This window comes from Rhamphochromis longiceps, linkage group LG4 (assembly GCF_057381845.1).
Source record: "Rhamphochromis longiceps isolate RC_006_pf linkage group LG4, R_longiceps_female_GT1.1, whole genome shotgun sequence".
NCBI lineage: Eukaryota > Metazoa > Chordata > Actinopteri > Cichliformes > Cichlidae > Rhamphochromis > Rhamphochromis longiceps.
The window spans coordinates 4,529,481-4,552,811 of NC_140560.1; the positions used below are offsets into that span (position 1 = coordinate 4,529,481).

Consider the following 23,331-nt stretch of genomic DNA (forward strand, 5'->3'; position numbering starts at 1 on the left):
TGATAAAGATCACTCCACCTGTTTATTTCTTAAGAAATTAAGCATCTTTATTAAGCTCTTATTTATACATGTCTACACATTAATAGACACCGTGTGCTCTGAGACATTATAGTCTTCTACTTCTGCTTCCATCGGTTTGCATTTTAAACTCCCAGCCTTTCAGGTTGTTATGAACGGCTTATATTTCTAACATTTTGTGATATAAAAGTGAACCATGTTTTTTTTTTTTAAATTTTCTGTTTGATGGAAGGACTTAAGACACGAGTTATTTAAACAATTCTAAATGACAGTGTGATGGCCATAGTACTTTATGTGGGCCAAATGTGTTAAGGATAATGTTTATCAATGTAAAATTGCAAAGAACCTTTGAATAGATTATAACATTTTGTAAACAGTTACCTCAGAAGCTGTACTGGTAGATCTATGTATGTAAGGTAAAACTTTCCACAGTACTTCCACTTAAGTAGCTAAACACATAAAGTCACCCTTACCAATAATCCACTGCTCCTTGAAAAAGTAGCACAAACAGACGACTGATTGAGCAATGATAAGTAGAGCTACCCGAGGCCGAGACTCAAGCAGAAGAAAATTAAAAGTTGTTGTTTTTGTGGCTCGAAAAATTAAAGAAAGTATGTTTAATAATTCAACAAGACCCGCACCTTCAACACATGTACATTCAAATTTTGGAACAGGCTCAACATTGCTGCTGTTCAATAGTTTTTATCCGTTTGAAAAAGTCATTTTACGGCTTTAATGTTTCCAGCTGATAAGGAGAATGAGTGCGTTTCAAATGAGCGTCCAAAGGCTTTAAACATCTGCTTTGTCTGTAACGACAGTATCAAACTACAGAGCATTGTTTTTACTAAAATTCAACATTTTCCGATGAAAATTTGGCTGCTTTTTGTTTTCTTTACTGTAACACCCACCTCAACGCCATTTTTAGGATATTCTTGGTGATCACATTTTTTCATATTTATGCTTTTGGCACTGAGGGTATCTAATACGCATGTTGTCACTGTGTTTGTACTACCAGCTGTGAGGGCTCTGCCTTTGCTTTGAGCAGTCTGTTTTTATTTTGTCTCGTGAGTGTGTGTGTTTTTCAAACGAGATCCTCGTCAGTTTGATTTTGTTACCACAAACTTTGTGTGAAGTTCACAACAGAGGTAAAGAGATTTAAACACCCCAGTTTAAGGAGGCAGGCAGGGGTTGGACCACCTGCACAGGGCAGGTGAAGCAGAGAGTGTCGGGGGGAGATGTGCAACAGAAGCAGAGGGAACATTTTACAAGATGATAAATGGCAGATTTAGATGATTAAGGATTTGTTGACAAGATTAAAAGACACGTCCGTCAGAGTTCAACAACATTACAGTTTGATTAAATAAAAAAGTTTTTAGACTACACAAGGTTCATTTTCTCCTCTGATAGTAATCATATTAAACATGTCAAGAAAGAAAGAGTATAAAGAAAATAGTAAATGTGTGTCTAATTAAACTCTTCCTGTGAGCCTTACATCATCCTTTAATATGTTTGGTGTTACAAACTTGAAGAAGCACGGAAAAGATCATCAGACATTAATCTAATCAGTTTTCAGCCTTCATTCATATTGAAAAGTTGAAATCTTCCCTGCTAGACCCAAGTGCAGCGTTTAACACCGTCGGCCAGAACATTTTATTACAGCTATTATTAAATGGAGAGTCCTCTTCACACACTGAGGTTAATTATGAAGCTCCACAGGCTTCTGTGCAAAGACCAGTTCTGTTTACATTATACGTGCTTTAGAAGGCATAGCATACCACAGGTCAGCTCAGCAACATTTCGACTTTGGCTTGTTTTTTCTGGTTAACGTTAATTACGTAATTTAGAATTAAAGTTTAGTGTTTTTAGCATTTAGGATGGCCGTGGCGAGTAACTCAAGTGCTGTAAACATTTCATGAAACCTCATCAAAAGTTATCTGAGTTGGAAGGGTGGCTGTTAATAAGCCATTCTTAAGGAAGGAGAACAGAGAAAAATAAGACTGAGGTGTGCCAAATTACACAAGAAATTGACTGGAAAAAGAAATCAGCTGTAATATGTCTTATGGAGTAATGAATCCAAATTTGAAATATGCATGGAAGAGGTCCGAAGAGAGATACAACAGTGAATGTCTATAGCCGTCTTTAACATAGCGTGGATACTCTACCGTGCTTTGAGGCTGGATTTCAGCCAGTGTTGTTGGAGCTCTTATCCAAATTAATCAAATTATGAATGTAGAAAAGTTCCACCAGATTTTGATCGACCATGTAATACCACGTAGTGTCTGATTGGCAGCAACTTCATTTTTCAGTACGACAATGATCGCAAACATACTGCCAATGTAGTCAAAGTATGCCTGGATGAAACAACGCATCAGTCATGGATTGATCTCTCCAGGGTTCGAACCTCAAGATAATCGAAGCGGTGTGGGATCATCTTGACAGAAAACAAAACAAAAGGCAGCCAGCATCCAAAGAAGAGTCTCGGATGTCTTTCAAGAAGCCTGCAGAACTAAGAAATTACAAGAAAGCTTACCTATTAGAGTTTAAGCTGTGTTGAAGAATGAAAGGCAGCTTTAACTGAACAAAAGGGGAAAAAAATCCCACATTGACAGCTAACTCAAGAGACAAAAAGCATTAGAACTCAAGTCATTACCTTACTTAAGGATAAATAAGTTAATTAATTACATTAATGCATAAGCAGAAAATAACCTACAGTAACTGCTTTGCGATATGGAAGTGCAAAAGACAACTGAAAGGGAGGATAGTTTCTATATATGTGGTTTCTATTAAGGGACAGAGGAACGATAAGAAACGATAAGAAATCAAGGACAAGGAGTGTGGTGTAGATAAGTGAGGAAATCCAATCATTACTACAAATTTAGTTGAAATTTAAATATTTTAACTATGGTGCCTCCTGTGAGGGCTGTCTGTTTTCCACATTCTGCAACGGTAAAATACGACTTAGAGGCGGATATTTGTTTTACTTTATGGGCAACAGTTGTTCTTGCTGTTGACAAAACTTGCCTCATGGTTGACTCTGAGAAAAAAACTCTTTCCCACAGAGGGGAATAAACTTATTCGAATATGAGCTTTTTTCCACTAAGACTTGTTTTATGGGGAGATGTACGAAATTATTTACCGGGTTACAAGCAACGATAATATCGGATGTTGACTCCTCAGCGTCATCATTTTCTATCTATTGAGAAAACTTATTGTTAAAGTATTGAAGAAAAAAACTCCTCCTTGCCCCGCGGGGTGTGTGTGTGTGTGTGTGTGTGTGTGTGTGTGTGTGTGTGTGTGTGCCTTCTGTTTTCCGCATTCTGCAACGGTAAAATACGACTTTGAGACGGATATTTGTTTTACCAAATGGACAATTGCTGTTGGCAAAACTCGCCTCATGGTTGACTCTTTCCCACAGAGGGGGGTGCTTTAATAAACTTATTCGAATATGAGCTTTTTTCCCCGCTAAGACTTGTTTTATGGGGAGATGTACGAAATTATTTACCGGGTTACAAGCAATGATAATATCGGATGTTGACTCCTCAGCGTCATCATTTTCTATCTATTGAGAAAACTTATTGTTAAAGTATTGAAGAAAAAAAAACTCCTCCTTGGCCCGCGGTGTGTGTGTGTGTGTGTGTGTGTGTGTGTGTGTGTGTGTGTGTGTGTGTGTGTGTGTGAGTGAAACAAGATCGCCTGTCGCTGGTTTGTTTTTCAGTCTCTCAAAAGGAAAAGTAGTATTCACTAAGGGATATTTATTCGTTTTTTACACATAGGCAGCCTGTAGGTTACAAGCGGATAGAAAGTTCTTCTTTTCATCACAAGCTATGGTGTATCTTAAAGGTTTTTTTACAGCGTCTGTATTATAGGAAAATAAAATACTATTGAAATCTCTACAGGAAGTCACTCTTTATTTCCATTACAAACGCCGGTGCAGCTTAAGAAAGTAAAATTACATCCGCTCTGTCTCTCTATACATCACAGAATCATCTGCTGCATCACCGCTGTGCTTAGGGAACATGACGCATCAGGTCTGAAAATGACTAGACACTTCCGGAGTATTTCCGGTAGGGTCATAAGGTCCGGATCGAGGCCTTCCATAGTAAATATGCTGTATTTGAATATGTCATATTCAAAGCCTTCTTCTTTGGGAGAGCAGATCTCATCGGACACAGGAACGCTGCAGGGCTGCAGAAGGAAATCCATCTTGCGTCTGGGCCTTAGAAATTGTGACGGACTCCACCTCTCTGCTTTTTTATTCCCCTCCAACAGATGGCGCGCTTCCGGAGGTTTCCCCCTCCCTCTAAAAACTTTTTTTCCCAACAACAGATGACGCGCTTCCGGAGGTTTCCCCCTCCCTCTAAAAACTTTTTTTCCCAACAACAGATGACGCGCTTCCGGAGGTTTCCCCCCTCCCTCTAAAAACTTTTTTTTCCCCAACAACAGATGGCGCGCTTCCGGGGTTCACCCCCCCTTCTCCGGATGCGATTCGTCACGCTCATTACACGCTTCCGGGGGGGAGGGGCGGGAGGTCAAAAGGTCGTGATTAGGGCCATCAATCACTTCGGATCAAATTTTGTCATAAGCTGTAGGGTATTAACTCTCTAAGGTGTTTAACTTGAAATCATTGTTACCACACAGTGTTAGTTGTGTGCAAGTTTCAGTTCCTCCCCTTCATCCTCTACTTATTTAGGAAGATGCCCAGTTAAAAATGATTTAATGCTTTTCTATTTATTCAATCCACACTGTCTTGTGCACATTACAGGGAAAAGGTCTGCACACTATAAACAGGACAGGATATGACACCAGAGCTGCAGCATCTTCTACTTTTCTAACACACAGTTGTGATCGCCACAAGAATCTGAGAAGAATCTGGGTGAGTTGTATGGCTTTGCAATATACTTCAGTCGCTATCTTGGGGCAATAGGTGCAGCTGTGGGGCAGTAGGTGCAGTGGGTCAGAGTGTTGTTGGGGAAGAAAGTCGACCCAATATTGCCCCAGTGTGTCACGAGTGTGAACAGGTGAATGTGACTTGTAGTTTAAGACATTTTCAAACCAAAAAGTCTAGAAAAAAAAGTAAAAGAATTTAAATGCACTACATTTAATTCAATAACTGCTGTTCTGCAGAAACACTTTAATTTTAAAGCTTTGTTTAGCGCTTTGTTTTCTCTCAGTGAGATCCTCTTTCATTTCATGGAGGGTTTGGAATACCATGCAAATCTTTATGTCCCTAAATAGCCACTCCTGCTGTTACAGTTTCCAGCTCAAGTTGTTACTTCTTAGCTTTTAGAACAGCTTTTTCAGAACGTTTTGGTGTAAGCCTGGCAGCTTGTGACAGTTATTCAACCTTTGACTTGTTTTGCAGTAGTAATGCAAGACCAGGAAGATTGTGATGGCCTCAGTGAACACAGTGAATCATCACTCTTTATATGTGAAATACAGCTTTGAGGTGTAACATTCTCTCTAATGTGTTTACAAAGGAAACTCAACAATTCATTTAGACACCTTATCCATAAATTCTCGCAGCGCTGTCACTGCGGGGTTTGACTACAGCTTGACGAGATGAAGTCCCCCGTCTTTCTTGGAAATAAAGTTAAAAGGGATTTTTTTTGCATAATTTGCAAACAACACAGATTTTTGATTAAAACAACAAACTTTGCACTTCTTCATGCTTTCAGTCTCTGCACAATTCAGTTTGTCTATTCTATTTGTCTAACTATATTTGTGCACACTGTATTAAGATAAAAGTATGTAAAAAAAATCATCATTCCAAAAACATAACCTCCTTTGTAGAGGAGGAGGTAATATTATGAGTAGGGCTTCATTTCTCAAATGCAAATCAATTTCAAGCTTCCTCCCTGGAGTTTAATTATGAAAGCGTAATGCGTTAGTCCAGCACAAACAACAAAGTCCCGCAGGTGCCAGGACTGACTCACATCCAGACTCCCGTCCCCACTAAACGAGCCCTAACCGCAGGCACTTCCAGTAACAACCAGGCTGTTACTGCTCAGTTCCTGTTTTTTACCAATGAGCGATTTCCAAGCTGTATAACTCAGAGCCTCTACATCAAAACCCTGATTTACTTTACTTTCCCTGGGATAATTTGGCTGATCTTGTTATTGTGACTCAGTACCTTTTGCGGTTTCTTTCCAGACGCTGGTTCTCCTTTGAGGATGCTGGCATCCATGGCCTCAATATCCTTTACCACCAAGCCAAACAGCTTGTCACAGAAACTAAACACTAGCTGAAAGACAGGAAAGCAGATGATGGTACATCAAAAGTCAAATGTTATGCCTCTGAATATCGATGTGTGTGTGAGTCTGACACTTTGAGGCATGGAACTAAAAACCTGCTGGGTGACAGAGAAGGCCTGGTTGTTGAACTGCTGGATGAACTCGGCGGCCATCTTGTCTGAGTCGTAGGGAGAGGAGTCAGTACTCTTCTTCTGCAGGAAGTCGATTTCGATTGTCATGGCGCCAATGCACTGCTTGGACTTGTCAAAATTGTAGTTGGCCACTGATTGGACAAACAAGGCTACAATTACTATCATATTTAGGTTAATGAGTCAAAATCTGCTTTGGATTTTTATAACAAACCCTAAAAAACAATGAATCTAAAAGTAAAAGCTGTAGATGTATGTAACACATGAGGATATAAATGAACAACTAATAATAAACCATTACAGAAGAGATTCTAATGGATTTTTTAAATAGGAACAATTTGCAGTATTTGACATTATTAATAGTTTGCAAAGCCCCATCCTAAAGGTAAACTGTCCAATTTTAACTGTAGCAATTAAGCTACATGCTTAGGCATTAAAGCCCAAGTGGCCTGCACAAGAAATTAAAGCAAAGATTTAAAAATGTATTCGTCTTATACTTCTCAAATATGGGAAAAAAGCACAAGAAGTTAATGAAAGTTTTTCATTTATTTTTTCAACACGTGTCACAGTTCTTAACTGTTTATCTTTAACAAGCTAACAGGCCAATGCTACTATATAACTGCCTCAGTGATTTCTAGAACTACATAATAATAATAATAAATGCAAGAATATCTGTAACAATCTAATAGGACAACTGCTATTAAGCTAACATTATTAGCTCTGGGAGCTCAAGGAGCTTTTAAAAAAAGGACGTTTAACATCACATGCTTCTAATTTCAGCATAAAATACATCTTAAGGAACTGCAGTGCAGACACCACCCTGTCCTGCACTTTATTGTGTGCCTGAGATTACTTACATTACCCGAGAAAAGTCTGCAAAACCAACGTAGTTCATTTGAAAATGCAATATGTAATCTTCGTGCCTAACATATTATATTTGAATAAAATGGAGTTTTACATTAATGACTCGCTGTCTTGAAAAGTCAGTATTTATCACAGAAAGTAAACTGTCTTAATTTACGAGTGCATCTATATGCAGCAGCTGAAAGCTTGAAAACAGTAACTACAGAGGTTTTGAGTTGGTATTCTTAAACATCAAAATCCGCAATCAGAGAAGCGCATTTCATACCTTCCACCTCCTGACCTATGGAGAGACCAGCCCATTTCCTCTACAGGAGAGAAAAAACCAAGAAGAAAAGCCTGAGCATGTGGCTAACACGTACTTAACAAGTCTGTGAGTTTTTGCATGTGTGTACCTGTGGCAGGCTGAAGGCGATGCTTCCTGCAGCCACAGTGTGGTGAGTCTTGACTGTAAACACAAACTTGTGGTTGGGTGTGGTCTTCACACTCACATGTCTGTGGAGAGAGATTGGATTACAATTTTTATCTTACATTACATGTTTATAGTTATAGCTATAGTTTATAGTTATTGCTCAAGTTGAAGCTGAAGGTGTCTTTAAGGTTATTTAGATTTTTTGAGATAGCAACTCTGAGATAGCAAAAGAATGGAGCCCATGGCCTCCAAGCCTGGAGGATCCCAGCTCTGCCACCTCACATGAACTTGTTAACAGTCAGACATTAAACGGTGCTGTTAGGACTGTGGGCTGGTTGGAGCTTCTCTTTCTCTTGCAGCAGGTAGAACTGTGGGCAGAGCTGTATTTCCAGTGCTTGCTCCCGCACTCCTGTTTGTCATTCTCCTTTATCCCTACCGGATATTTAAGTAGTGGCTGTGGCAGCAGTTCTCTACAAGATCATTGTCTCCATTACAGGGATAACTTGGCCAACCTCAGTGTGACTTAATCCTTTTTATTCCCAGTTGATCTTCTTAATGGTTCTTGGACTTCTCACCTTCAAGTGAATTCTTTCTTCACCTGCCCTCTGGAAAAACTGAGGCACTGCAGGATATCTACTTACCTTGGAATCCTTTGGATCATACCTGTCTGCCCACTCTCCACCGCATTCCTTCAAACCTCAGCCTGTTCACCTTCAGTCAACCCTCTCCTGTGCCCTTGGTGCTCACTTATACAAGCAAGCCTCTATTACGATGACTATTGGCTGACACATTGCATCCCTTTACTCCGTCTATCACTAAGAGCAATCTGCCCTCTCAGTCTAAACCAGCCAAGCGCTTTTCTCTTGTGCATTGTAAATAAATAAAGGTTGCAGATGCTGAAATATGCAATTATTGTACAGTGGGATGCAAAAGTTTGGGCAACCTTGTTAATAGTCATTATTTTCCTGTATAAATCGTTGGTTGTTACAATAAAAAATGTCAGTTAAATATATCATATAGGAGACACACACAGTGATATTTGAGAAGTGAAATGAAGTTCATTGGATTTACAGAAAGTGTGCAATAATTGTTTAAACAAAATCAGGCAGCTGCATAAATTTGGGCACTGTTGTCATTTTATTGATTCCAAACCCTTTAGGACTGATTATTGGAACTCAAATTGGCTTGGTAACCTCAGTGTGTCATGGTCCTGGGCCATGTGGGCCCAGTATTCTCAGTTTTTGTGTGTTTTGTATTTTATTCCCTAGTTATGCCTTGGTTCCTAGGATTATTTAGTTAAAATGTTCCTTATTTGGTTACCTCCTGTGTGCCCCTGTGTATCTGTGAGCCCTTGTCTCTCCTTGTGTTTTATTCTGTTTTCCCCAGCCTGTTATGTCTGTGTTTTCCCCGCGCTCTCTCTCCTCCTGTCTGAACCTCTGTACTTCCTGTTTTACTTTGCCCGTTTCCCGTCAGTGTTGCGTTCACTCCTGCCGTGTCTTGTTATGACTATCAGTGTCACCTGTGTTCCCCGTGTGCTCCAACTTCCCTCGTTAACCCTCTGTGTATTTATGTCTGCGTCTCCCTCAGTTCTGTGTCGCGTTCTCCCTCATGGCCGTGTGTGTTCCTCAGCGAGCTTTGTATTTAGTTTCCCAGTTTAGTTTTGTATTTCCTACGTTCTGCCTCTCCAGCATTAAAGCTGTGATTTTTGAGTTCATCCCCGAGTCTGTGAGTTTTGCAATTTGGGTCCTCCTCCTGCCACACAGCGATCCATGACACAGTGACCCCTGACCTACATATACAGGTGAACAGAGTCAGTTGTAAGTTTCCCTCTTTTAATTTTCTCTGAAGAGTAGCAACATGGGGGTCTCAAAACAACTCTCAAATGACCTGAAGACAAAGATTATTCACCATCATGGTTTAGGGGAAGGATATAGAAAGCCGTCTGTTTCCACAGTTAGGAACATATTGAGGAAAATGGGAGACCACAGGCTCAGTTCAAGTTAAGGCTGGAAGTGGCAGACCAAGAAAAATCTCGGATAGACAGAAGCGACGGTGAGAACAGTCAGAATCAACCCACAGACCAGCACCAAAGACCTACAACATCATCTTGCAGCAGATGGAGTCGCTGTGCATCGTTCAACCATTCGGCGCACTTTACACAAGGAGATGCTGTACGTGAGAGTGATGCAGAGGAAGCCTTTTCTCTGCCCACAGCACAAACAGGGCTGCTTGAGGTTTGCTAAAGCACATTTGGACAAACCAGCTTCATTCTGGAATAAGGTGCTGTGGGCTGATGAAATGAAAAGTTATTTGGGCATAACAAGGGGTGTTATGCATGGAGGAAAAAGAAAAACACCTGCTACCTACAGTAAAATATGGTGCTGGTTCCATCATGCTGTGGGGCTGCGTGGCCAGTGCAGGGACTGGGAATCTTGTCAAAGTTGAGGGACACATGGATTCCACTCAGTATCAGCAGATTCTGGAGACCAATGTCCAGGAATCAGTGACAGAGCTGAAGCTGCGCCGGGGCTGGATCTTTCAACAAGACAATGACCTGAAACACTGCTGAAAATCCACTAAGGCATTCATGCAGAGGAACAAGTACAACGTTCTGGAACGGCCATCTCAGCCCAGACCTGAATATTATTGAACATCTGTTGTGTGAGTTAAAGAGAGCTGTCCATGCTCATAAGCCATCAAACCTGAATGAACTAGAGATGTTTTGTAAAGAGGAAAGGTCCAAAATACCTTCAACCACAATCCAGACTCTCATTGGAACCTACAGGAAGCGTTTAGAGGCTGGAATTTCTGCAAAAGGCGGATCTACTAAATATTGATTTCATTTCTTTTTATGTGGTGCCCAAATTTATGCACCTGCCCGATTTTGTTTAAACAATTATTGCACACTTTCTGTAAATCCAATAAACTTCATTTCACTTCTTAAATATCACTGTGTGTGTCTCCTATATCATATATTTTATATTAGGGCGATCCTGGCTCAAGAGTTGGCAGTTCGCCTTGTAATCGGGAGGTTGCCGGTTCGAGTCCCGGCTTGGACAGTCTCGGTCGTTGTGTCCTTTGGCAAGACTCTTCACCCGTTGCCTACTGGTGGTGGTCAGAGGGCAGCCTCGCCTCTGTCAGTGCGCCCCAGGGTGGCTGTGGCTACAATGTAGCTTGCCATCACCAGTGTGTGTAAATGGGTGGACGACTGGATATGTAAAGCGCTATATAAATACAGGCCATGTACCATATTTAACTGACATTTTATTGTAACAACCAACGATTTATACAGGAAAATAATGACTATGAACAAGGCTGCCCAAACTTTTGCATCCCACTATATATGTCAAAAAGCATAGTATGATTCACTGGTATCTAGCTTATCTGTATGTGGTTTGTGATTTTTTTTTCTTTAATTTTCTTTTTTTAAATTTATTGCTTCTGCTGAACTGATCTGCTGTCTCTCACTTTAAAATGCCAAATGCAGCAAGAATCACATGACAGGCGAAGGGTTGAAATGCTTATCAAGAAGTGCAAAATGATGCAAACACACACAAAAAATGAATATAAGGAGGACTGTGAAGAATGCCTCAATGCCATATTTTTACTTTATTTTTATCAGCGAGGTGTTATTACGAAATTGTGTTCTATTGTATTTTTATCTGTATTTACTGTACAGCACTTTGGTCAGCCTTGGTTGTTTTTAAATGTGCTCTATAAATAAACTTGACTTGACTTGACTTGACCCAACAAGACTGAGGTGAGTGTGACAATAAGAGACAAAATTACGCACGAAACAACGCAGCTGTATCTGCTGTGTTTGACACTCGACATTCCCACTGTTGTGGATTTCACTGGCAATAATTACAGACCCCAAAATACAAAGAAAACCTCCCCTAGTTTCATTATGTGGTCAACAGTCATTGACAGAGAAGAACTTGGACCATAAATCAAGGAGCATCACCAGCTCCAGCGCCCTGGCCTTTACCTTCCATGTTCTCACACTTTTAGGTATCTCTTGATAGAGCAGCCTTATTGGTTCACCACACACAACCAACAAATGGGAAGAGTCTTTCATGTACTACAGATTCTTCATTGTTTTACTTATGAAGCCCTGCGACAGACTGGCGACCTGTCCAGGGTGTAGCCTGCCTCTCGCCCTAAGACAACTGGGATAGGCTCCGGCCCCCAGCGACCCTGAAAAAGGATAGGGGGAAGCGAATGGATGGATGGATGGACTGCGGATCACATCAGATGTTACCCTTTTTAAAAGCAACACAATGAACCGTGTATTAGATGTGTAGATTTTAACCTTCTGAGTTCTGAGTCATCACAGGGTTGGAATCCACACCTATGATAACCTCAGAAGCTCCAGGATAGCCCCAAAGTGAAGACCTGTACAGGATGTGACCCACCTCTTGCCCCATGGCAGACAACAGAATCTTCAGTTTGACCTGAGTGCAGATTTTCATCAGATTCCTGCAGCTTTACTTATCATTGTTCCATAATAAAGTGAAATGATAATCATCCGCTGCAAGTCACTCCATCAGATCACCGACTGTCGTCTCCAGGATGAATAATGGGTGATAAAGTGGGCGGTCAGGTGGGTATTTGGAAAACTGATTGGAGAGATGCCCGGGTGTGTGCTCAGATTGATAAATGCGACGGTGATTAGGTAATAGGAAGTACTCACTGTCCTGACTGCAGATCCTTCTCACTCACCACGGCACAGTTAGTCAGCGACAGCTCGTCTGTCGGGCATCGTGCCGCTTGCATGGTCTGCAGAGAGAAAGATAGCAGAGGAAGGACAGAGATGCAAAGAACCATAATTGTTTGAGAGATACTGGGAATGACCACACACATTTTATTCCAGTACACTTTTTTATATTCTTTTAACTTGGGATTGTTATAAGAATTTCCTCCTAGCGGGCACTGAGCCTGTGAAATGTCATGTAAGGAGGAAAAATAAACACAATGTATTATAAACTGAATTTTTGAAATATAGGACACTGCCGTGATATTTTTCTATTCAGTTGTAACATTACTGACATGATAGCTCAAGTAGATGCATTCCACCTGTTAGAAACAAGGTGGTCCAACCTGAGATACCCACTATTAGATACACAAACAAACTTTATTTGTCACGTACACAATCATACAGAGTACAACATGTAGTGAAATGCTTGTGTCCAAGATGAAGACCTAGCTGCGCCATTCCAGGGCTTGGTTTTTTTAGCATGGGGGATCTAGCCAGGACCCTTACTGGATACCAGGTGGGAATTGAACATGCGATTACCACTCCAAAAGGTGTGTAGTCTTACCACTACACTATCCAGCTGCTGAGACACCGTGCTAATACCAGGTCGGACACCCCCTTTGCCTTCAGAATCACCTTAATTCTTCATGGCACAAATTCAAACATCCCTCAGAGATTTCGGTGCAACATTCTCAGATGATTTGAGCTTTTTGACGTGGGACATTATCCTGCTGGAAGACGATGGGTCCACTCTTTTCATAAATTGGTGGACGTGGTCAGCAACAATACTCGGGTGGACTGTAGTGTTTAACTGATGCTTATTTGGTCCTAAGGGGCCCAAAGCCCCCACATCATTACAGCCTGAACTGTTGGTGCAAACCAGGATGGATGGATCCTTGTATTCACATGTTTACATGTTTCTGAATTCCCCATCTGAACATAACAGCAGAAATCGAGACTCATCAGATCATTTTCTATTGTCCAGTTGTGAGCCTGTGTGAACTGCAGCTTCATTTTCATCTTCTTGGCTGACGGGAGTGAGGAGGAGACAGAGTATAGGGAACTGTTGGACCACACTGTGCAGTGGGGTGGTACCTCCTCCAAAATGTGGCAGAGACAAAGGAAATGGTGATAACTTTTAGGACAAAGTGAACACATTTCCATTCTGGGAGAAGACGTAGCATTAATGGAGAGCTACAGATACATGAGCATTCACCTCAACAAATGACCATCTTCGTAGGAAGAGATAGCTGGTGTTGTCTTAAGTTGCAATGCATCTGACTTCTCACATTTCACCACAGACATCATTTAAATGTCACAGCTTACCTGAGTGTTGTTGCTGACCATGTCAATTTCTTTCTGACTTCAGTATACCCATTTTCTGATGGATGCTTCCAGCTGGACAACACACCTTCCCACAAAGCTCCAATCATCTCAAACTAGTTCTCACTCAAACAGTGAATTCGAGCCTCTACAGTTATGAAATCCCAATATTCTGTAGAACACCTTCAGGACGTGGAAGAATGAGAAATTTTGATTTGCAACCAACAAATGAGCACACGCTTTTCTTTTTGTCTCATTTTTCTTCACAATATTCATGACAGCCAGTCTCATCATCGTCTAAGGGTGTCCTGCTGCTTTACATTCAGTCCATGTCAAATCTCAACCAACCTTCCAACTCAAGAGAGGAATTTTCTGAGTATGAATCCCTTCTTTCAGTTCATCCACTTTTCCACTGACACAGCAGCGAACACACTGACACACTCTCATTTGAACACAAATTGAAATCCTTTGCAGAACAACCACGTCTGCCACACTGAACAAAAGTAGGCAGATAGAGAAATTCCATTGCACGTTGCTGCAGCATGACCACATGAAGTGGTAGCCATGGTTACTGCATTAAGTGACGACGGAGAGTGATAAATGAGTTTTGCTTTTCTGTAGGGGTGGGTTTTAATAATCGATTCATCGATTAAAATCGATTCTGGCTTGGATAACGTGATATCGTTTCATTAAATCCTGAATCGATTTTTTTATATATAAATGTATTTTGCCCAAAATTCCAGAATCTCAGGTGAAACGTCACAAAATTTTGACAACCACCAAACATTTAAAACAGTAAATGAAAGCAGGAGCACGGCTTCTGCACAAAGACGTAAACACAAAGCGCGGACCCGCCGATGGATCAGAATCAGTGAGATGTCGCCTTTCTCACCCGACGGCACGGACACGGTCGGGGCTGAAAGCCGACAGCTCGCTGATTCTGACGTTTCGGCGGGTCCGCGCTTTGTGTTTACGCCCTTCTGAACAAATTTAAACTTTTTATAATTATACAAAATGCAAAACGCTGTGTCTGTAATAAAACTGCTGTAACTTCAGAGGTGATGTTCATATGTTGATTAATGGTTTTCTTTTGTTTTTGATCTACTGCAGAATATTTTTTATAAAATCCCAGAACAGGAAAATCACCTTCATGTTTTTCTGTGTTTTATCTTCAGCTACTTTGAAACAAAAGCATCTGCTGTGATGCTCACACCTTTGATAAAGTCTGGAAAGTGTCAGCTTCCTTATTATAGATACAAAAATATGTAAATGTACTGATCTGAATTATAATATTTCTGACTGTCTGAGGCAAAATTTCCCAGATTCAAATCGAATTGAATCAAATTGAATTGAATCGATTCAGGACCTTGTGAATCGAATCGATTCTAGAAGTCAGTGACGATACCCAGCCCTACTTTTCTGCTATGTGAATCCCTCGGCGGGAGCACAGGCTACAGATCTGCGCTCACTGTGAACACATGCTTTTTGTTTTTACTGAAGCTCTTCATTCTTAGAAGTTTGTGACGTATGCTGAGGAAACTTGGTCCTTTGAAGCAAATATCCCAGTTTCAGTGGTGAGGTCTTATGTTCAGATGTCTATGGGAGCCATATTTTGTGGACAGCAATGGGTACCTGGTACATTTTAAGCTGCAGAAGATTTAAGGAGACACCTTTGTCATCCATCACGTCTTGGCGCTTAGATCAATTTTGGTTGCTTTTTGCCAACTGCAGTTAACAAGGAGGCTGACAAATCTGAAAAAGAAAATTCAGGTGGGTGGGTGCTATGCTGCTAGCAACGTAATGTGAGCAGCTGCAGGGACCCAGTGGAGAGGAATGAAACACAGAGCGTGATGTGAGCTGGTTTAAGACAGAGCATTTTATTGTATTATTCCCCCTTTTCCTTTAATGTAAGAAGTGATATAATCAAGTGGCACAAAGAACATAAGCAATATTAGCATTTCAAAATTTCAAAGTCTTTCACTGGCAAAGAAATCACATTTATGCACACGGGTACACTGTACTGCCAAACATCTTAAACTCTGGCCACGATTTCAGTCGAATGATTGGTTAACAGCATTTTCCTAAAAAGGGAAAAGTTGAATTAATAATTTACTGTCATAGGAGCATAAATAGTGTCCTCTGGTTACAGGCAGATATGGGCAGTAACGCGTTACAAATAACACTTTACTGTAATCCAATTACTTTTTTCAAGTAATGAGTAAAGTAAGTAAGTAATTTGTTACATTACTTTCAGTGCCACAGTGCCTATAGCTGTCTTTAGCTGTCTGTGAGTACACCAGGACTTTGGTCTCAGTGGATGGACATAAGAGTAGTGCCACACCCCAGTTCTGAATTGTACAGAAGAGGATTAGGACCAATAGGGAAAAAAAAGTGTGTGTGTGTGTTGGGGGATCAGAATTGTGAGGAAAATCAGATTTCTGACATTAATCTCAAAATTCTGGCTTTCTTCTCTGAATTCTGAAAGATGAAATCCAACCCCCCATTTCTCTTTCCATAGTGTCAAGTTCTCTTCTCTAAAACTGTCTTGCAGCAGGCTGGGAAGCAGAATTGGGTATTGTCAGCATAGTGTGTGTGTCGACCAACCTTTGAAACTTCATAATGTTAGGAAGAAAAGAGGACCCAGCAACAACTGGGGTGTCCCAGAGAAAATCAAGTGAAGTTTGGCAAAGGTTTAACCACAGTAGCCTACTACAAGAGGATTTGATGGCCCACTATGTCAGTGGTCAATAATTGATGTAATAATCAGGCATTCATAATAGTCATCCACACAGCATTTATATACATGCACATGGCAAAATATGACAGGGACTTGTCTGTGAAGGTTCTCAGTCATCCAGGTCATCGTAGTCAAAGGAGCTTGTAAAGAAAAGCGTCTGGACTTCTTTAAGTTGCTTGAAGACGTTTCACCTCTCATCCGAGAAGCTTCTTCAGTTCTAAGGTCAAATGGTGGAGAGTCCCAGATATAAACCTAGTGGGAGTTTCCCCCCACAGAGGGACAAAAGGACCCCCTGATGATCCTCTAATAGCCTGAGCCAAGGTGTGAAACTGGGTGTGGGTCCCAATCAGCCAGAGTTTCGGGTGAGTTCATTGTGAAACCTGGCCCCACCTTATCATGCGAATTACTGAGATCAGAAGGCCCAGGATGTGAGTGGGCGTTAAGGCGTCTGGGAAGGGATCTCAAAACTGGATTATAGATGGAAGAGAGTTGGTGTCGTAAGAGGTCCGGGCATTCCTCGCTGCACTGTACAGCAAACACCACATTGTTAAGTCTGTGTTTTGTCTTTCGGGTGAACCAGTTTCTGTCTGAGCGTGTTGCTGGGTCTGAAATACACTGGGATGTCATGCTTGGAGAAAACTCCTAAGTATTTCTGATACACCGGCTACATAGGGGATGACAATGTTGTTGCGTCTGTCCTCCCTCGCTGGTGTCTGGTCTTCTTTTCTGGGCCTCTTTGCTGACTTTAAGAACGCCCATTTAGGATAGCCGCACGTTTTGAGTGCTTCCTTTACATGTGTGTGTTCCTTCTTTTTCCCTTCAGGCTTAGAGGGAACATGTTCTGCCCGGTGGTGTAGGGTCCTAATTACTCCAAGTTTGTGTTCCAGAGGGTGATGGGAGTCAAAGAGGAGGTACTGGTCCGTATGTGTGGGCTTCCGGTAAACTTCGATGTTGAGGTTGCCGTTCTCTTCAATGTGCACAGCGCAGTACAGGAAAGGCAAACAGTTATCCTTTGTGTCTTCCCTGGTGAACTTGATGTTCTTATCCACAGCGTTAATGTGCGCAGTGAAGGATTTCACTTCTTGTGTCTTGATTTTGACCCAGCTGTCGTCTACATATCTGTACCAGTGGCTGGGTACTCTTCCTTTGAAAGAGCCAAGAGCCTTCCTTTCCACTTCCTCCATGTAAAGGTTGGCTACAATAGGTGACACGGGGGAGCCCATGGCACAGGGATAACTGTTTGCCTTTCCTGGACTGCGCTGTGCACATTGAAGAGAACGGCAACCTCAACATCGAAGTTTACCGGAAGCCCACACACACGGAACAGTACCTCCTCTTTGACTCCCATCACCCTCTGGAACACAAACTTGGAGTAATTAGGACCCTACACCACCGGGCAGAACATGTTCCCTCTAAGCCTGAAGGGAAAAAGAAGGAACACACACATGTAAAGGAAGCACTCAAAATGTGCGGCTATCCTAAATGGGCGTTCTTAAAGTCAGCAAAGAGGCACAGAAAAGAAGACCAGACACCAGCGAGGGAGGATAAGAAGGACAGACGCAACAACATTGTCATCCCCTACACTCTAATAAGTAAAACATTGGTTCAAATAAAAAAAACATGTTAACGTTTTCCACTAGAATTTTTGAGTTAAGCCAACTTCTGGCAGAATAACATTAATTCAAAGCAATATTTTGAGTATGGTGAAGTAGCTTTTTTGGCCACAATTAAAAACATTCTTAAGTAAAATTAACTTAATAATTTTCGACTAGAACACAAAAATTTAAGTTGATCCAACGTGAATTTTATGTATAGTGAAGTTACTTTTTGGCCACAAAAAAAAAAACACATTCTGAGTAACATGAACTTAATAATTGTCAACAAATACACAGGAATTTAAGTTGATCCAAGATTATATTTATGTATGGTGAAGTAACTTTTTGATCAAAATAAAACACATTTATAATTAAAATGAACTTAACTGTCGGCATAAATAGTATTTATGTTGGTCAAATATGATATTTTGGTTACAGTGTAGTAATTTTTTGGTCCCACAGGAGATTCTATAAGGGTATTTACCTGTTTCCCAGCAGGCTAATTCGCTCCAAAATACAACCTTGATCATTTGGCTGTGTCTTATAACCATGACTACCGCGTAGGCAGGCTCATGCATGGTGGTGCCTGCCCACAAAGAAGTCAAGGTTCTAAGACCTTAGAAACTTGTCGATCACTTTTTTCCCCAAACGAACGTCAGCCTTAACATGGGCTGTGTGTGCGCTTGTGTCATGACCTTCAGAAAAAAGAAATGGATGTTGTGTGTATTTGTTTGAATGCGGCAGATGTGATGCCAAATACCTGGACATCAGCTAAGGGACTCGTACCTGGTGCTCAGAAAGAATAGAAATTCAGACAGATGTATTCAAATGAGTTAGACCCATTTAATTACAATAACAAACATCACAATTCTTTAACGTGCATGCGAAGTGCAAGATTTGTGGGCTTCAGTTTCCTAGAACACAAATTGCCCGCTGAAACTTAAGGAACTGTGTATTAAAATTGTAATAAAACCTACTACTTGAATCCTCTTTTTTTTACTTTAACATGTGACAGTGAATCAAAACAAAAGATGACAGGCTGCTATACATTAAATGCACTAATTTAAACATAAAATGAGCAAAGCTTCTTTCATTCAACTTTGTCAGCACTCTTACAAAGTATTCTTGATTCTCTTCCATATTTGACTTTTCACCCTCAAGATTAAGGCCAGCTAAAGAGGGCATTACACAAACTTTAAAACACACCAATACCCTCAGAACACAGGTCATGGGAGAAATTAAACGCATTCCTTAAAAATGTGCAAATAACAGCATTTAAGACACAGCAAACCATTAACTCAGAAGACTTAAGAACAGCGCTTTAAAATTTAGTAAAACACAATGAAGTAGTGCCAGAAATGCAGGAATAAGGTTTTTGTGAAACTCACTCACGAATGGTCTATCAAGTCTGCTCTAGAAAATACCAAACTAAAGATTCATTACTTTAGAGCTGGCTTTTTGTCCATCAAGCTCAAGGCATAGCTTTTGAAATACCTCAAAGGTAAATTTCAGCTGCTTGGGATAGGTAAGGTTCAGAGCGTAGATTACTCCCATCATCAAAGCACAGGATCTGGCAACATCAATCCTCTCCAGGATCTTGGATCCCTCAACGATGATGGTTGGAGGCCCATCACCAATGATAGCAATCTTCATGATTTGCATTGCAAGGTCTGCGTTGAGCTCCTCCTCATCCTTGTAGGAGAAATTAAATGTTAGGATGTATAAAATACATAGCTCAAGCACTTCAGGATGACGTGCATAAGGGAATGAACTACTACAGGTAGGAAAATAAGCTAAAACAGGTTGTCTTTTGTGTTTTTCAGTGATTTTACTTTGTCATTCTGTAATTTTTAAAAGCTAAATTAAACCATAATCCAACGTTTAAAATAAAAAATGTCTTGTTTTTCACAGTTTTGTTTTTCCACTTTGAAAAGAAAATCTAATAAATCATTTTTAAGGGTTATTCCACTTCTAAGTGAAATTTTATCTATTGCCATATTGCCACAGTTAGAAAGTGAGAAACAAGCCTTTTGTAAACAGCACACTAATTCTCCTGATCCGGAAGCAATCCATTTGCTTTAGCAGAGCACAAACAATGGAAGTGAATAGCAGGTGCTAGCATGTTGTGTGCAAAAGTGATTAAAATGACTAACAAAAATGAAAACAGTAATGAAAACAAATATTTCTTGGGAGCTCAGTAATCATGTTCACGGCAAATGAAAAGTGCAAAAGTAACACGGAAGATTTGCAGAAGCTGATTTAGACTTGAGACTACATTGCAGTTACGACAAACACCGCTGTAAACATCCACTGCATGGTGCATGGATATAACGCAACAGCTGGAAAAGCCTCCAGCTTCCATAAACAAACACACACAGCCACTACTATACAAGCATGGTAAGCTGCAGTAACAATGGATGGGTCTTTGATTTGTTGAAGAAATATTGCACAAATAGCATGTTGGTTTATAGACACTGGTCGGCAGTGGCTTCAACTGCTGTGTTATAACCATGTGGAGGCTTACAGCAGTGCTTTGTCGTAATGTAGTCCCAAGTCTAAATCGGCTCCTGAAAATCCTTCATGTCAATTCATACTTTTCATTTGCAGTCAGCATGATTGCTGAGCTCCCCAGGAATACTTGGTATCATTATTGAGTGATTTTAATCACTTTTGCACACAAAATGCTAGTACCTGCCATTCACTTCCATTGTTTATGCTCTGCTAAAGCTGCTGCCAGATCAGGAAAATGACTGCGCTGGCTACAAAATTTTTTATCCTGTGTGTTTATGTTGCACCTTATCACGGAAACAGGTTTCTATTCAGCAAATTATGTTCAATGACAATGGCAATAAACATCTTCGGATTGTAATTCTGAAATGCTTTTTTCTCACTTATACATGGCAATAGACATATCTTCACTTAGGGTTGGAATGTCCCTTAACTCATTCAGTGCCAGCCACTCTCAGATTTCATACTCCCCTCAGTGCCAGAGATATTTAGCTTTTTCACTGATTTTGAAGGCTCACAGAATATTTTGTTCTATGACTATGTGAATTCTGAAACCACCATGACAAAAATGAGTCTCTCTTCTTTCAGCAGCAAAAAAAAATGTTTCTACCTCTGTTATTTAGAAATCTGCAGTAGAAAAGAGAAACTTTCATGACAAAACACCTGTTTCTGGATCAAAAGCGCTTTGTGTAAATAGGTTTTTCTAGCAGATCAGTGACTTTGATGTAAATATTTCATGTTTCAATGATTCATGCAACATCTCAACTATGTTTTACTACTATGAAGTAAAAAAATCACCTGTAAAAATGTACTTTTGGCAGATTATTTTTTGTATAAAAATAGTTGTTTATAGACAATTTCAACATTTGAAAAATATATAAGAAAAAAGCGACTGATTTATGATTCAGAGAGTCTGTGTGTGTGTGTTACTCCCGCACAAGTGAGTGCGCGACTTAGTCTGTTCACCCCCCACCCGGCCATCGGTTCGTCTATCAACAATTTCTGTGCGTTTTATGCAGCAAATCGTTCATTATTCTGGTCCCTGCTGCCTTCAGAAGTTTCTAACAGGAGATACTGGTCAGATAAATCCGGTTCATGTTCACTGGAATCGCTAGAAAAACCATGACGTCAGGCTGCAGACACCTCAAGCTCGAAATGACAAGCTGGATCAAAAATCGCGCCACAATACTCGTTCTCAGTAGAGCCGACTGTCACGCTGGTGGGATTTTATCCATGTAATCAACTCCACCACCTTCTCAATTCAATAAAAAGCTCAAGAGGCATCTATGGCACTGAGCGTTCGGATTCATTTTGACGTCTAAAGACGTCTATGGCACTGAATGACTTAAATACTCAACCCTGAACAGAAAATCCAATGAACAAAACACAAAGACCCAACAGAGACATGCATTCAAAACTAAACAAAAAATTAAAAACCAACTCAAGTACTTGCGCTGTATTGTTTGAAAAGATCCTCCTCCTTCTCTCCAAGATAGACTATGAGGCAGCGAATAGCAATTTCTCTGCGCTTTTCAACTGTGTTGTCCTGATTGATAGAAAAAAATAGAAGGTGTTCAAAATACTCTTTTTCAGTGGAAAATGTGCCCACATTACAGAACTGGCAACAGAAACTGAGTATTTCAGAGGTTCTCATTGTTGAGTGAGTTGAGTGTTTCCTTGATCTGTGTGATTTTAGGCTACCCCATGACTTAAATGAACAAAAACAATCTAGGTAAGGACATGGCAGAGGCTGTACACTGGGGATATGGCGTAACCTATAATGTTTCATCAGCTCTTCCTTAGTGGAGGTTGCAAATTTACAGATTTTGCAAGGCCAATCCATACTTCATGATTCTGAATTACTCAATTCAAGCTTACTTGTTAAAGCTTACTTCAGAAGGTCCCTTGGTATTCGATACCAGGAGAAGATGATGGTTTGAGCCTTTGTCCTGGCAAGAAACACAGCAAAGTAACTGAATATTTCGGTGAGATTCCCACTTTCTTTAGAAGGCTGACCACGTCTTAACTGGAACCCCTAGATCTGCAACGCCAGGACAGTGTATAACACCAGAAAGTTGTGCCTGCACAAAAATACAAAAGATGGTATTTTCAACTTCACCTGTGAGTCTTCAATACAGTGAATAAGTTTCACCTGTCAAAGCTGTGTGAGCTAGAACCAAACATTCAAAACTACATAGACCTGAATACACTGGGTGCTGGAAGGCCTAACGTGGCTTTCCATAGATCAAATATACATAGAGGTGACATGGACTGGGCCAGTCTGTTGGAGCGTGTATCCCCAACGACCGCGATCTTGGAGGGGTCTCCACTCGCCCCCAGTGCATGTATTTCTACTGAGGAATGTGTTAACTCAAAAAATAAATAAATAAATAAATAATATATATATATATATATATAGTTTTTTTTTTTATCAACAAAAGCAAACATAAGGTGTGGCATGACAGGACAGAATCATTTCTGACAGTAAATACGAAAAAAACCCCAAACTTTTTTATACACAAGCTACAATGTCAAAAATCCCACTTGATCTGTTTTCATTTCATTCTCCAAAACCAAATTGGAATCAATGCTGAGTCAGCAGCTATGGTCATTTTTGTGCACCCTAGTGTTGCAAAAACTGGCATACTACTGAAACCATATGTGGGATTATTGACCTTTCTTGCCTTATCTGTTTGGAAAAATATTTAAACATTTTCCTTATTTACCATGGGTGAATACATT

General features: G+C 40.5%; 1 protein-coding gene across 2 annotated transcripts in view; it reads right to left on the bottom strand.

Moving 5' to 3' along the window:
- The window catches only part of LOC146670856 (vesicle-fusing ATPase), a 98,125-nt gene that overhangs the window by 35,671 nt on the left and 39,123 nt on the right, over positions 1-23,331 (bottom strand). For both annotated transcript variants that reach the window (XM_085402972.1, XM_085402971.1), the window contains exons 2-6: positions 12,364-12,449; positions 7,654-7,753; positions 7,527-7,566; positions 6,365-6,531; positions 6,149-6,259 (exon numbers count right to left, since the gene is read on the bottom strand). In XM_085402972.1, the coding sequence (XP_085259098.1) occupies positions 6,149-6,259; positions 6,365-6,531; positions 7,527-7,566; positions 7,654-7,753; positions 12,364-12,449 (504 nt within the window). The remainder of the gene's footprint in view (positions 1-6,148; positions 6,260-6,364; positions 6,532-7,526; positions 7,567-7,653; positions 7,754-12,363; positions 12,450-23,331) is intronic.